The sequence below is a fragment of the Amblyraja radiata genome, unplaced genomic scaffold (assembly GCF_010909765.2).
Source record: "Amblyraja radiata isolate CabotCenter1 unplaced genomic scaffold, sAmbRad1.1.pri S62, whole genome shotgun sequence".
NCBI classification, from domain to species: Eukaryota; Metazoa; Chordata; class Chondrichthyes; order Rajiformes; family Rajidae; genus Amblyraja; species Amblyraja radiata.
This window is the reverse complement of record NW_022630157.1, coordinates 311,103-326,359: the sequence shown is the minus strand read 5'-3', so window position 1 is coordinate 326,359 and position 15,257 is coordinate 311,103. Positions and strand designations below refer to the sequence as shown.

The following is a 15,257-nucleotide window of genomic DNA, read 5'->3' as shown; positions in this document are numbered from 1 at the left end:
CTCAGGTGGATGTGAAATATTTTATTTTGGCAAATTTTAGAGAAAGAAATGTGTTTTCCAGGGTGACTTTTCCAGTCTTTACCCCAAAATTTCAAGTAGTTGATCCACCACATTAGTACATTATCACATATTTACTATTTTCAAATTAGTTACATGGTTTACGACATTCCAATGTTAATTGAACAATAAAGGTCCCTTATAAGCAACGTTGGCTGGTTCGGCAGGTCCGGCAGAAATGTCCATCAGGTCCGGCAGAAATGTTTCCCAGCCAGTTAAAAGAAGCAAGGGTGGGAACAGCTGAGGTTCTGACTAAATGTTTTCAGTTTTCCCTTGCCAAAGGAATGGTGCCAGAAAATTGTTCAAATTGTCGAGGAGTGCTTCCTGTTAGTATATAATAGCAAAGATGAAATTGTACAGGAGAAGATGCAGATGGGATTTAGTTTAGTTAATTGTCACATGTATCGAGTAAACTATAAAAGAATACAAGACTCAGAGGGATTGCCGTGAGTGCAGTGATCTTGGAGTCTGGTGCGAGTGCGGACGGCTTTCTGACTTTGGGCGGACAGGGACTGCAGAGAGAGTACAGCGGTCGATTAAGGAGCATGTGTGTAGCCTGGACATTGAACTGATGGCTGTGGGTCTCCGCCTATGTTGGGTGCCCTAGAGATTCTCACACACCGCTGTGGTGGCTGTTTATGTTTAATCTTTATGTAGTTTTGTCTTGTTGCTTTTTTGATATGACTGTGTGGTAAATCAAATTTTACTGTACCTCAGTACAGGTGACAATAAAGGACCATTAAACCATTGAATGTAAATTAATAATTTCATCCCGTGATTTCATTATGATAATTTTAATATCTTAATAACAAGGTGGAATTGAAGAATTGGTGCTCTTGAATTACAAATGTTGCGTGTGTGTGATTTCCATTCTATGTTGCCCAGTTTTTATCATTGTTAGGAGGTATTAATCACGTTAACTTTCTCAGTTACTGGAAGACCTCAAGGTAAAACTCCGTGAAAATGAAGAAGCATTATTGGAAAAGACGCAACTTGTCGATGTGTTGCAGAAAAAGCTTAATAGGAATAATCGGGATCTAGCGGTAAGGACATCATTGTTTGCTGCTGTGTGAATGTCTATTTCAGGGAAAGATCTCTGCAACCGGCTAAGGGATTCTGTTGTAACTGGCAGTGAAATAAAAATGGAGGGGAGCCTCTTGGAAATAAATCTGTAAATATGAAAAAATGTGAAGATTTTCTTTTGTATAAATCTTCCCATTCTTTTTTTCATTGCAACATTGCCATTCTGGTTATGACAGGTTGTTGGCATTGCTGATCTGTGCCACCAATTTTTGAGCCCTGATCAAGATCAGAAGAGATCTGCTATTTAAGATGCCAACAACACATGAACTCTTGATTATAATGCAACAGCGTCACTACCAATTATATCTATCTTCCATCTATTCTATTCCATATATATTACTAAAACTCTCATCTTGACCACTTCCTCTCTGCTATGTAATTAAATTTGATCAACAACGATCCTGCTTAATGCTACGATTGTGTTGGGGAATGGGACCAGGCCTCCTGTGCGACTGGGACACAACATTTTAGTTGTTCTTCTTTTTCCCATCCACTAGTGGGAGAGTCTAGGAGTAGAGTTCATAGCCTCAGATTTAAAGGAGATTAGGAGGGATTTCTTTAGACTGAAATAAGCGGTTGCCCATTTAATGCATTTGCATTTTTGGTTCTCTGACAACGGCATGCGTGTTTGCAACTATGTTTGTCAAAGTGTAGACAATGCAGGCTCGTAGAATATTTTCAAGATAGTGGGGATTGATTCATGATAACTGGGTGAATGTATACATTAGGTCAGTGATGATCTTAATGAAAGGCAGAACAGACCTGATGGTCTGAATCGGTATTCCTGCAGAATGTGAAAACAAACAACTGCAGGTGCTGGTTTATACCAAAGATAGAAGTGCTGGAGTAACTCAGTTGAATAAGAACCATTGAATGCAAATTAATGATTTCATCCCCTGATTTCATTAATGATAATTTTAATTTTAATGTCTTAATAACAAGGCAGAATTGAAGACCTAACTATTGGCGCACTTGAATTACAAATGTTGCGTGTGTGTGATTTCCATACTATGTTGCCCAGTTTTTATCACTGTTAGGAGGTTTTAATCACTTGTTAACTTCCTTAGTTGCTGGAAGACTTCAATGAAAAACTCTGGGAAAGGGAAGAGGAACTGCGAGAAACAACAGAAAACGTGAAAGTACTGCAGAAAAAGCTGGAAAGGAAGAATTGTGTGATAATGGTAAGGAAATCATTGTTTGCTGCTGTGTGAATCTCTAATTACAGGGCGGCGTATTACTTCTATTACAGCATAATCTCTATTACTTCAGCGGCGGGCGTGGTGCGGGTGAGTCATCGCCAGGGCTCGCCGGAGGGGAGCACTCTGATTTGCTGAAGCCGCGGTCTGCAGAGCTCCAGCCGGCGCTGCGTCAGTAGAATTCTGTAGAATTCATTGCCACAGAAGGCTGTGTAGGACGTCAGTGTATATTTTTAAGGCAGAGATAGATAGATTCATGTTTAGTACGGTGTCAGAGATGAAGGGAGTAGAACAGGAGGAAGAGATAGATGATTGGATGGCGCAGGAGCTTTGATGGGCCAATTGGCCTAATTCTGCTTCTATCACGTGACCTTATGATAACTGTTTTAATTTTGATGACTACTTGACAAATCCATTTTGACAGCTTCAACTTTTCTTGCTTATCTGCTTGGCTTATTCATTTCATTCATTTAATGTTACTTTAGAAAGCTGCATTATTCTAGGCTTAATGGGACTGTCCCACAGGTGACTTTTTAGGCGACTGCAGGAGACTATGCCGTCGTCACATGATCGTCACATGTTCGCAGGTGGTTGTTGGAAAGTCACCTTCATGGACGTGAGGAGTTCCAGCATTCTGAGAACCCATCGCGGCATCCTTATGGATCCTTTTTTCAACATGGAGAGTAGCGAGAATTCCCGTGCCATAGGTCCTAATAGGTTGCCAGGAGGTCGAAGGTTCCCGTAGGTTATAGCCGGTGCAGACCGGTGACAAAACGCCTAAGTGGAACAGGCTCCCAAAAGTCTTTTTCGTTTAATTTGGCTACTTTTTAATTTTTTTAGGAGTTAGTTGAAGATGTAAGAAAGCTTGAAGATGAGAATGAGGACCTGGACAACAAGTATTACGCTGAAGATTACGCCAGCCATATCAAGATCTGTGGTTTGAGGGCGACCCATAAAGCTGAATTAACAAATCTCAAAGGTAAACACAGCACTCGGCTCTGTAAAATCAGGGAGAAACATGCACAAGAAACATCACAGAAAGATCAGTGCTGTTTACAACTTCACAAAGATCTCCAACTTTTAAGACCTCACGCCAGGTTCTGTGCACCCCTTGCAGAACAGGCAACTGGTTCTTTAAATTATTTCAGCGAATGAAAGATTAACGAACTGGAAGGTAATTACTCAAAGTTGACCTGTTAATATTTTTGGCCATAAATGGTCCTACCGCAGATTTGTACATCTGTCGTCTCGTGGTAGGGAGTAGGTTTGCCCTAAAATATTCTAGCATTAGAGGAATGGAGTGGATTTTATGACAAAACATCACTTCATTTTTGTTTTGCGGTGTAATTCTCTGGTCCCTGTAACCTCGTGAGATTTTGTGTATGCAAATTGGTTGCTGTAATTCCCATATTTTATCACTGATCACACTTAAAAATATACTTCATTGGTTGGTAAATGGGTTGGTACATTCAGTGATCAGGAAAAGTAGCGTGTAATCTAAGTTTTTTTCATTCAGGTATTCTTGTCAGATTCCTTGATCAGAAGATAGTGATGTTTAAAGGATTCAATAAAATAATTCTTTGAGAAGCATTTGTAAGAGTCTGCCAAATGGCTGACAGGAACACACAGTAGTCATTTGGACAGATTCGTACAGATGCTTTTCAAAAACATTCTCTTCTTGAATCCTTTAAACATCGCTATCACTGAATTTTCATTTTGAGAGGATGCTGATAGTTAAAACATGACATCGTGAAGGGCGGCCTGGTGGCGCAGCGGTAGAGTTGCTGCCTTTCAGCGCCAGAGACCTGGGTTTGATCCCGACTGTGGTGTTTGTCTGTACGGAGTTTGTATGTTCTCCATGTGGGTTTTCGTCCAGGTGCTCCGGTATCCTCACACTACAAAGACATACAGGTTTGTAGGTTAATTGACTTGGGTTAATGGTAAATTATCCCTAGTGTGTGTAGGATAGTGTTAGTGTGCGAGGATCATTGGTCGGCACAGACACAGTGGGTCGAAGGGCCTGTTTCCACGCTGTATCTCTAAATAAAATCATTTGAAGACATTTTACCATTCACAATGCACTTGCCGGAAATGGTACATCAAAGTATTTTAATTTCAAATAGCTTTTAAATGAGAAGGCCACAGAGCAACCATGACACTTCATTATCTCCATGAATGTCTTATCTCTGTGAGACTTGAGCTGTGTTTGCATGACAGTTTACGGAAGTGAGGGTGAAACCAGGGACAAGGTAGAGAGACTATATTCAGCAGCAGAAGAGGATATTCATTTGGAATAATTTAAAATAAATAAGGGTTTTAATGGAGCAGGGAAGAATGATCATTTTGTTTGTTTTGGGATTAAGTAAATTTATACCTTAATTTCCAAAATGTTGAGGAGACAGATTTTCTGTGGAGCTTTATTCAAGCTTCTAATCATTTCTCACTAGTGATAGTTAAGGAATTTATCATTGGATAAATATGTAAATGGAATTACCATTGTGCCTGAGCAATCTTCAAGCTTAATGAATTGTAGCATTTCAAGGATATTTTATGATTTCAAATGCCGGTAATTAGTAGAACATATGATTTTCACTAATTGCCATTAACTGCAGTGGAAAAAATTGCAAACTGTGGAGGTATTGCTTTATTTACAACAAATATCAGATCATTATGGGTGTTTTTTCCTTTCTCTTTCTTAAAGAACAAGTGACGCTTCTGTACCAAGAGGCTGCAAGATCAGAGGACAGTTCCTTGTCAATGGAAGCTTCGTACCTGTCTAAAATCGAGCAGATCCAAGAGGAGCTGGACAATGTACAGGTACCCCAAATATAAGATCCTTGCACCTGGTGACGATTAACTGAATATTGATCTGTTTGCCATTTACCTGGAATGAAATGACTTCATCTTTTCAAAAAAGGAAAATTGATGGTTTGATATACCGTGAGTTGTTGAAGCATTGTAGGAAGCAATTTAAAACATTTTTGTTTACATAGTTAGTTATGTACATTGTATATTTTTAATCTGGGCTCAACTGTATGAAGGAATGCTTCCCTACATTTCACTGCTCACTCCATTCCGTGTAGAACCCCTTTCTGAAGAGTAAGTGACATGGGATAGATGCGAGCCTGCAGGAAAATTCAATCATAAAATAGTTGTGGTAGAATGGAGCTGTCAGCAGTGGCACATTAAAAGTATAATGCATGCTAAAATTATTTCGAGAGTCATACTGCTCAGAAACAGGCCCTTCAGCCCAACTTACCCACATTGACCAACATGCCCCATCTACACTAGTCTTACCTGCCTGTACAGTCATAAAGCAAAATATTTAATCTAGAATTTGAATGGTGGCTATTTCACAGACCATTAGAAATCCCTTGGCTTTAATTGACACTAAACTTATTTCTACCCAGCTTGTTTCTGCTCAGAAGCTTCTGCTGGAGCACAAAGATGCGGAGATTGACTATGAAGAGGAGGACGACCAGTTACACCTAAAAGTGAACTGGCCACAATACGTCGAGGCACAAAATGGTGTGTGTATAGTATGACTTTCATTGGGTAAGAAGGAACTGGGGATGCTGATTTACACCGAAGATAGATACAAAATGCTCGAGTCAGCAGGTCAGGCAGCATCTCTGAAGAAACGAATAGGTGTTGTTTCTGATCAAGACCCTCCATCAGACCGAGAGTCAGGGAGGGGGAAATTAGAGGTATGGGGAGGTACAGAATAAAGCAGAGCCCGCATCGATGACTCGGGGTGAGGGGGGGGGGGGGGGTGGAGCTGACAATGGTCCATTGTTGGCTGGGGATGAGGTGCTCATGAAGGAATATAAATGGTGAAATTAGCAAGAGGACTAGGGTGGGGGAGAGACGGGGAGATAGAGAATGGAAGGGTTATTTGGTTAGAGATCCTTCATTCTCTTGTGTAAAGGAACTGCAGTTGCTGGTTTAAACAGAAGATAGACACATAAACCTGGAATAAGTCAGCGGGACATGCAGCATCTGTGTAGAGAAATAATGGGTGATGTTTCAGGTCAGGGACTCTTCCTCGTTCTCTTTATTTAAATGGTGATGCGTGTTTTCTTGCAGAGAAGCTTCAAAAAATATTGGAAACATATGAAGAGCAATACCAGAACATGCAAGTAGGTTTAGAACAAGTTACCAAGGGAGCAGCTTCCCAGGTTGGGAGAATTTGTGATGCATTTAATTCCCCCACGTACAATCTTAATTCCAAGTGTGCGCATTCTGCACAGATTCAAAAGTCTCAAGTATCCTGCTAATTAATATTACATTGCATTTTACAAATAATTATATGTTGCTTATTCAGATTTTTTGTTTAAAATGGGTCATTTAAGTAAATTTTTGTTTTGCTCTTTTCTATCATCATCCTTACTTTTTGGCTTGATGCTTGCATCTGAGGGGTGCTATTTGCTTCCACACCAGATGGTTTCTGTATGCATTACCACACACCTTGGACATGGAGAAAGTTTACTGAATTAGCTGGTGTGGTTGGGGAAGCAACAGAGTATTTCCAGACTTGCCTATTAATATTATACGGTCATAAGGAATAGTAGAATTAGGTCATTCGGCCCATCAAGTCTACCCCACCATTCAATCATGGCTGATCAATTACTCCCTCCTAACCCCATTTTCCTACCTTCCCCTCATAATCTCAGACCCCTGTACTAATCAAGAATCTATCTGTGCCTTAAAAATATCCACTGACTTGGCCTCTACCGCCATCTGTGGCAAAGAATTCCACAGATTCACCACCCTCTGGGTAAAGAAATGTTACCTCATCTCCTTCCAAAAAGAACGTCCTTTAGTCTAGACCTAAAGGGCATAGCCTCAGGATAAGGATTGGCTTCAAAGCTGCAATAGACAATAGGCAATAGGTGCAGGAGTGGGCCATTCGGCCCTTCAAGCCAGCACCGCCATTCAATGCGATCATGGCTGATCATCCCCAATCAGTAGCCCGTTCCTGCTTTCTACCCATATCCCCTGACTCTGCTATCTTTCAGAGCCCTATCTAGCTCACTCTTGAAAGTATCCAGAGAACCGGCCACCACCGCTTCTGAGGCAGAGAATTCCACAGATTCACAACTCTCTATGTGAAAAAGTGTTTCCTCGTCTCCGTTCTAAATGGCTTACCCCTTATTCTTAAACTGTGGCACCTGGTTCTGGAATCCCCCAACATCAGGAACATGTTTCCTGCCTCTAGCGTGTCCAAGCCCTTAATAATCTTATCTGTTTCAATAAGATGCCCTCTCATCCTTCTAAACAAGCTAGGTCGCTCCATTCTCTCAGTATATGACAGTCCCGGCATCCTGGGAATTAACCTTGTAAACCTATGCTGCACTCCTTCAATAGCAAGAATGTCCTGCATATAATACTCCAGGTGTGGTCTCACTGGGGCCCTATACAACTGCAGAAGGACCTCTCTGCTCCTGTACTCAACTCCTCTTGTTGTCCAACATGCCATTCGCTTTCTTCACTGCCTGCTGCATATTTACTTTCATTGACTGATGAACAAGGACCCCCGGATCTTTTCCTTTTTCCAACTTGACATCATTTAGATAGTAATCACCCTTCCTGTTTTTGCTACCAAAGTGGATAACGGCACCCTGAAAAGCATCCTCCTCACAGTTCACACTGCCACCCAGCTTTGTGTCATCTACAAATTTGCTAATGTTACTTTGATTCCCTTCATCTTAATCATTAATGTATATTGTAAATATCTGCACAGAGTCTTGCAGTACCCAACTAGTCACTGCCTGCCATTCTGAAAGGGACCTGTTAATCCCTATTCTTTGTTACCTGTCTGCCAACCAATTTTCTATCCATGTCAGCACTCTAGCCCTAATACCATGTGCCCTAATTTTTCCCACTAATCCTCCATGTGGGACCTATATGAAATACTTTCTGAAAGTCCAGGTATACTATATCCACTGGCTCTCCCTTGTCTTTTCCTAGTTACAGCCTCAAAAAATTACAGATTAGTCTAGCATGAAACCCTTCGTAAATCCATGCTAACTTGGACCGATCCTGTTACTGCTATCCAAATGTGCCGCTATTTGATCTTTTATAATTGGCTCTAGCATCTTCCCCACCACCGACGTCAGGCTAACTGGTATATAATTCCCTGTTTTGTCTCTCCCGCCTTTCTCAAAAAGAGGGATAACATTAGCTACCCTCCAATCTACAGGACCTGATCCTGAATCTATAAAACATTGGAAAATTATCACCAATGCGTCCTGATTTCTAGAGCCACTTTCTTAAGTACCCTGGGATGCAGACCATCAGGCCCCGGGAATCTACCCAACACCATTTCCTGCCTAATGTGGATTACCTTCAGTTCCTCCGTCACCAGAGATCCTCTGGCCACTAGTACATCAGGAAGATTGCTTGTATCCTCCTCAGTGAAGACGGATCCAAAGTACTTGACATTTCTCCTCTGATGGTTGAGAATCTTTTGAGTTCTTTACCCTCCAGAGCTGTGGGTGGAGAAACCATTCAGTATATTCAAGGGTTAGCCAGCTAGAATTTTACACTGCGGGAAGTTGAGGGTTATGGGGATAAGGTAAATGTTTAGATCACAGATCAAATCAGACATGATCATGTGATAGAATGAATAAGGCTCAAGGGCTGATTTTTTAACGTAATAAAAGTTTCCAATTATCCAAATCTACAACTTGCAATTCTAATGACGTAACAATATGTCTTGAAGGTGTACATTAATAGGAACAAGTCAGTGCTTCATTGCCCATAGGTCCATTTATCTTAAAGACAATTAAAATAATTTTACTTAAATCTGAAAATCACTGAAATCATCAAATCATTTCCAGCAGAGAATAAAAAATGGTAAACTTTTTTAAACTATATTTTTCACCATGATGTTCCTTTTTTAATGCTTATTCCACCTCTGGTCGTCTTGCCGAATAACTCTAAACTTCAAATCAGCTTGCTATTTTGTTAATTAAATATGTCCCGGAGGCAAACATAGAGAATCATTACTCTTGTATCATGCCGAAGCGTTTCTGTTTCTTATGGCATCAAGCATCTAATTGGCCAGTTAGATGAGTGGATGATGTTGCTTTGTGTGTAATGTGTCTGTAGATAAGTGAATCTGAATCTGCAGAGGAACTGGTGAAGTGGCAAGAAACGGATTATAAACCAACACCGAGCCATGACAACAATGAGTGGACTGTGATGGAATTAAAGATGAATCAAGTTGAAGAAAAAAAAGAAGGTAAATTGTGGTGCTCTCTGGTTCTCTCTTAAACGAACCATACAGTTTACTTTGTTTTAACTTAAAATATTTAAGAAGTGAATGACTTGATTTGATCTTGATGACTTGAAAGTTGAGTGCACCTCTATTTTGGGATCTGTTGTCAATATTTCAGTCGAGACAAAGGCACTTCACTAGCTAAATTGTGCTGTGACTCTAGAACATACCCTGCTCAGAAGTGTCGATGTGCAATTCCTGTGGAATATGATTTGCCATTGATCATTCCCACCTTCCTATGCAACCTTTACCATTGCACAATAGTGAATTCTGTACCCTGAAAATTTGTTTGGGCTGAATTTTCTCCCCTTGTTCCATCCATTTGTTCAGAACAAATGTTGCTTGTTAGCTGCGACAAGCTTTCTTTTATTTGTGAATCGTTTAGTCCTTGGTTCTTTTACACCCTTAAGCCTCTCATGGCTCTTATAATTACTGACAGCAATGCTGAATTGTTTCCGTAATTAGTTTATGATGATAACAGATGGTTCAAAATATTTTGCCTAGTAAGATGATGTATTTAGAATCTGAGTTGTGCAGCACAGGAATGGCCTTTCATCTCACCATGTCCATGCTGATTTTTGTTTCCCATCTACACTTATCTCATTTGCCTGCATTATAAATGTCTCCTTCTATGCTTTGCCTATTACGTGTTTGTCTAAAATTACTTTAAAAATGTTTTAATTGCATTTGATTCTGCCTCCTTTGGCAGCAAGTTCCAGATCCAAAGCCCTCTCGGGGGAGAGAAATAAACTTTCCCTCAGATCGCCTTTACAACTTCCTCTTCTTACCTTAAACTTATGTTCTCTTGTTTTGGAACTCTACCATGGAAAAAAGATTTTGGCTCTCTACCCTGCCTCACATAATCTTACATACTTCTATCAGTCACTCCTTAACTTTCTCACTCCAGGGAAAAAGAGCCCCATCCATCCAGTTTCTCCCCATAACTAAAGTTCTCCAATCCAGGCAACATCCTTGTGAATTTTCTCTCCATTTTCTCCAAATCTATCGCTGATCAGACAGTAGAAGAGGCCCAACCTGAAACGCCGCCTTCCCATGTTACCGGAGATGCTGCGTTACTCCAGCACTTTGTGTCTGTTTTTGTAAACCAGCCTCTGCAGTTCATACACAGTGTGCTGACAGGAACTGCACACAACCCTTCAAGTGTGGCCTAACTAGTGTTTTGTAAAGTTGCAATAAAACATCCCAACTATTATATTCCATACCCACACCTACGACAGCAACCATGCCATATGCTTTCTTCACCAGTCTGTTGCCCTGCTAAATTTTGAGAACTTTGGACTTGGACCTCTAAGTCTCTATTCATCAACATTCATCAGTGCCCTGACCTGTCCTACAACCATTTTTACTTCCCAAATTCTATCTGTCTGTGCTCCAGCCAACTTTCCATCTCATCTATATCCTGCTATGACCTTGGACAAACCTCCTCGCTCGGGCAACGGAAATCTCAGCTGTGATCCCTGTGGTACCACAATAATCACAGATTTCCCATCAGAAAAACATCCTTCCATCACTGCCTCCTATTGAGATCCAAGTGGCTAGCCCACCTTGCATTACATGTGCCCAAATCTTCTGCACATGCCTACCATGTGGGACCTGATGAAATGAATGCCCTAGTAATGTACTAAAATGATTAGTAGAATCCAGTTAAAGTTACTGCTCATTTTCCAAAATTGTTATAAACCCCAACTAAAATATACTTTCATTGAATTATTTAGTTAATTCATTAATCTAATCATTTTATAACATTTAGCTCTGCATTAAACATGCAGTTAAATTTCCTATTACATACTTTAGAGTGAGTTTTTATGAATACGCAAGTTTCACTGAAAGACTAGGTTTATTTAACACGGGCTAGTGGGGTTAAACTAGATGGCATGATAGTCGGCACAGACACATTGGATGTAAAAGGACATGTTTCTGTGCTGTACAACTCTTTGGACTATTTAGTAATGAAAGGGAACACTGTTTTAACCCATAGTTTATTCCATCCATTATCTGATGTAAGTAAAATGAACCAAACTTCCTTATAATTTTTCAATGCGAAAGGATTTATTTTTCCCCCTATATTTACATTGGTAATTGCAAATGTAAAACACTTACCATTTTGTCCAAATGGCCACGACACAGGCTTCACTCAGTTTATTAATGGATTTGCAGGTTAAATTACAAATCTGCCTCTCCTGAAAAAATACTGAAATTATATCTATACAGTTGTCTCTGTGATACCAGTGATGTTAATTTAGCTTTGTTACTGCAAGCTTTTAAAATTTAAAGCCAGCTGCAAGGTGTTTTAGCCCAGTCAGAAACTAACATCTTAACTTGGAGAAGCCACAAGGCAGCGACGGTCACCAGGGTCCAATCAGTCCATATTGTGTCTGTGTTCATGCTGTCTTTCTGAACGACGTGTCTTCCTGTGGCACAAAACTGATTGAGGATGACTGGTTCTGCTCCGATCCAGATTTGATCTCAGAACTGCAGGAGCTGGAGGAGGAAGTGGGGGATCTTCAGATACAAGGACAGGGTCAAGGATGGACAAAGCAGACCACAGCTGGCCAAAAGCTTATGGTATGTGCTCAGTCTGACACTTTCAATTTAAACTTTGATTTTATATATCGGTGGAAATTTAATGCTTGAGTTCACTCAACATTTTACGCCTAGTAGAGCGTTAATTAGTAGAGCATTGGTGAATTCATTTTAGCTTGATACCAAGTAACTACATTTGGGAAATTTAAAGGGTTGTTAATACAGCAACTTTGTTGTTCCTTGGTACAAATATATTGTGAATTCATGTGCAAGGAAGTAAACGTTTCTATTAATATTTAGGATACTATTATTTATGAGGGAATAAAACTTTTGTCACAAACAGAAGAACATTCTCGTGTTTTATACCTTCTGGCCAAAGTACAGCAAGTGAAGATGTGAACTGAGCAATAGTTAAGCTGTTAGACTTCTCCAATGCTTCCGATGTCAACAACTACTCCATTGATGGTTGACCTGCCGCCAGTGCACCGATGATCACATTGGCAGCATATCTCCCAACAGCTTCAGATGGATGACCTTAATTCTGACAACGCGCTGCTAAAAGCACAGTTGGTTCAGTACAGGGAGGAGCTAAACCAGATCCTGTCTTTGAAGGATAATCAGTTGAAGGAGTTGTTGCAAAAGCAACAGCAAATTAAACCTTGAGAATGAGAAATCCATCTTTAAAGAGCAATGGATAGTTGCACAAGGACAGCTTAAACAAAGTCCCTTAAAGAACCCTTAAACAAAGGGACTTTTTAAAAGAGCACTTTCAGAGTACTAATGACATGCACGGAAACAATGACATGCACGGTTTCATTGTCCAGCCTCGAGGTCTGCACGTGGTGCCCCTCCCCTCACCCAGCAACAACTCCTCTCCTGCGAGACATGAGGTGTTTGAGTTACTCTCATGTCGCACTCACGCGAATCGGTTTTCAAATGCATATCTCTAATCTCCCTGTTTCGGTATGAAACAGTGCAGTGAATACAGGCCAAGGTGTAAGCCAAATCTCCAAATGAATGCAATAAATTTAGTTATCTCATCTTAACCAAAAGAAATTCTTAAATGTAGAGACACCTTTCTAGGAATACAGAGAGCAGGAAAAAACAGCTGATGAAGGTTCATCTTTCCCCACCTTCAGCTTGCTGTATAGTGTAAGAATGGATACGTCACCCATCACCAAGGAATCCAAGACTAACCATGGAAGCACTGTCATTTTCTGATTGACTGTGACAGAGGATTGTTTAGAATCTAGACTTCCTGTCCAATAGTTCACCAAGGAATCTACATTGCTTGTTTGCTCATAGAATAGTGCATTCATTTGGACCATAGTATTGAAGCCGCTGCCACCCATTCGAACATTATAACGCGGATCTTTATAACATGATAAGTAAAAACAAATCTTCACATCTGTACTTTGGCATTTTACTAATTAGTTTAATTCTGAAAGAACTAATTAGTTGAGGTTCATAAGTGATGGGATAAGAATTAGGTCGTGTGGCCAATCAAGTCAACTCCTTGATTGAATCATGGCTGATCTATCTCTCCTTTGTAACCCCATTCTCCTACCTTCTCCGCATAAACTCTGACACCTGTATTAGGTTGATGTTAATTAGCTATTGACATCAGTTTCTGTTTTGCAGGCGAAGAGGCGAGTGAATTTTTTCAAACGTATATTCACCTCTCGAAAATGAAGACTTCACGATGCATGTTGGTGTTGAACCGGCCGACCCCTGTACGGAGCCAGTTCAGGGCGACCCACTCGTTCCAGGGCATGTCCGAGCCAGGTGTGGCTGTGGTGTTTGGTGCAACAGTGAATTGAGGAGGTCGGGAAGTCTGTTCCCAGCTGGTTCTCCAAGCTCCTAGTGTGTTGAAACCGGAGCCACAGAGGGTGGCTGCGTGACGGTAGAAGGGGCGATCAGATGACAGGCGTTGAGGTCCCAGTTGCTGTGAGTCCTGGGCGAGGTGGTGCAAAGGATGTTTGGTGTCCGAAGGGGCCTTGCACACCAGCCTGTGGGTGAAGTACTCTCTGCGAAGCTTGGCGGGTGCGATAGCTGCGAGCACCGGCAGAAGATCTGGAGTAGGACGTAGGCAGCCGGTGATGATCCGCATGGTGTCGTTGAGGATGGCGTCCAGCTTGCTAGTATGAGCGCTGCGGCATCATGCTGGGGCGGTGTACACAGTGCAAGAGACTGGTTCAGAGAATAGATATCCAGGCGCCCCATGATGATCCAGCCAAGCAATGCAGGAGGTACACAAAATGCTGGAGAAACTCAGTGGGTGCAGCAGCATCTATGGAGCGAAGGAAATAGGCAACGTTTCAGGCCGAAACACTTCTTCAGACTGATAGCGGGTGGGGGGGGGGGGGGGGGGGGAGAAGGAATGAAAAGGGGAGGAGGAGGACCTCGAGGGCTGGGGGATGGGAGGAGACAGCTCGAGGGTTAAGGATGGAGAGGAGACAGCAAGGGCTAGCAAAACTGGGAGAATTCAATGTTCATGCCCCCAGGATGCAGACTCCCCAGGCGGAACATGAGATGCTGTTCCTCCAATTTCCGGTGTTGCTCACTCTGGCAATGGGGGAGACCCAGGACCGAGAGGTCGGATTGGGAATGGGAGGGGGAGTTGAAGTGCTGAGCCACCGGGAGGTCAGGTAGGTTATTGCGGACTGAGCGGAGGTGTTCGGCGAAACGATCGCCCAACCTCCGCTTGGTCTCACCGATGTAAATCAGCTGACATCTAGAGCAACGGATGCAGTAGATGAGGTTGGAGGAGATGCAGGTGAACCTTTGTCGCACCTGGAACGACTGCTTGGGTCCTTGAATGGAGTCGAGGGGGGAGGTGAAGGGACAGGTGTTGCATTTCTTGCGGTTGCAACGGAAAGTGCCTGGGGAGGGGGTGGTACGGGAGGGAAGGGAAGAATTGACAAGGGAGTTGCGGAGGGAGTGATCTTTGCGGAAGGCAGACATGGGGGGGGTGGGAAGATGTGGCTAGTGGTGGGGACACGTTGGAGGTGGCGGAAGTGGCGGAGGATTATGTGTTGTATTTTCCGGCTGGTGGGGTGAAAGGTGAGGACTAGGGTGACTCTGCCCTTGTTGTG

General features: G+C 41.9%; 1 protein-coding gene across 1 annotated transcript; it reads left to right on the top strand.

The window, feature by feature from the left end:
* The first annotated feature begins 4,427 nt into the window (after positions 1-4,427).
* On the top strand, positions 4,428-12,825 carry LOC116969475 (golgin subfamily B member 1-like). Its single transcript, XM_033016363.1, has 7 exons — positions 4,428-4,440; positions 5,038-5,153; positions 5,747-5,864; positions 6,423-6,475; positions 9,450-9,582; positions 12,098-12,204; positions 12,682-12,825. The coding sequence occupies exons 1-7, from the start codon at positions 4,428-4,430 to the stop codon at positions 12,823-12,825; spliced, it is 684 nt and encodes a 227-aa protein (XP_032872254.1).
* Positions 12,826-15,257: the final 2,432 nt, after the last annotated feature.

Bases quoted from the DNA above. Each gene is read 5' to 3' on its own strand.
- LOC116969475 (XM_033016363.1), top strand. The intron at 5,154-5,746 runs GTACCCCAAATA...ATTTCTACCCAG, and splicing joins AGGAGCTGGACAATGTACAG to CTTGTTTCTGCTCAGAAGCT. The intron at 5,865-6,422 runs GTGTGTGTATAG...GTTTTCTTGCAG, and splicing joins ATACGTCGAGGCACAAAATG to AGAAGCTTCAAAAAATATTG.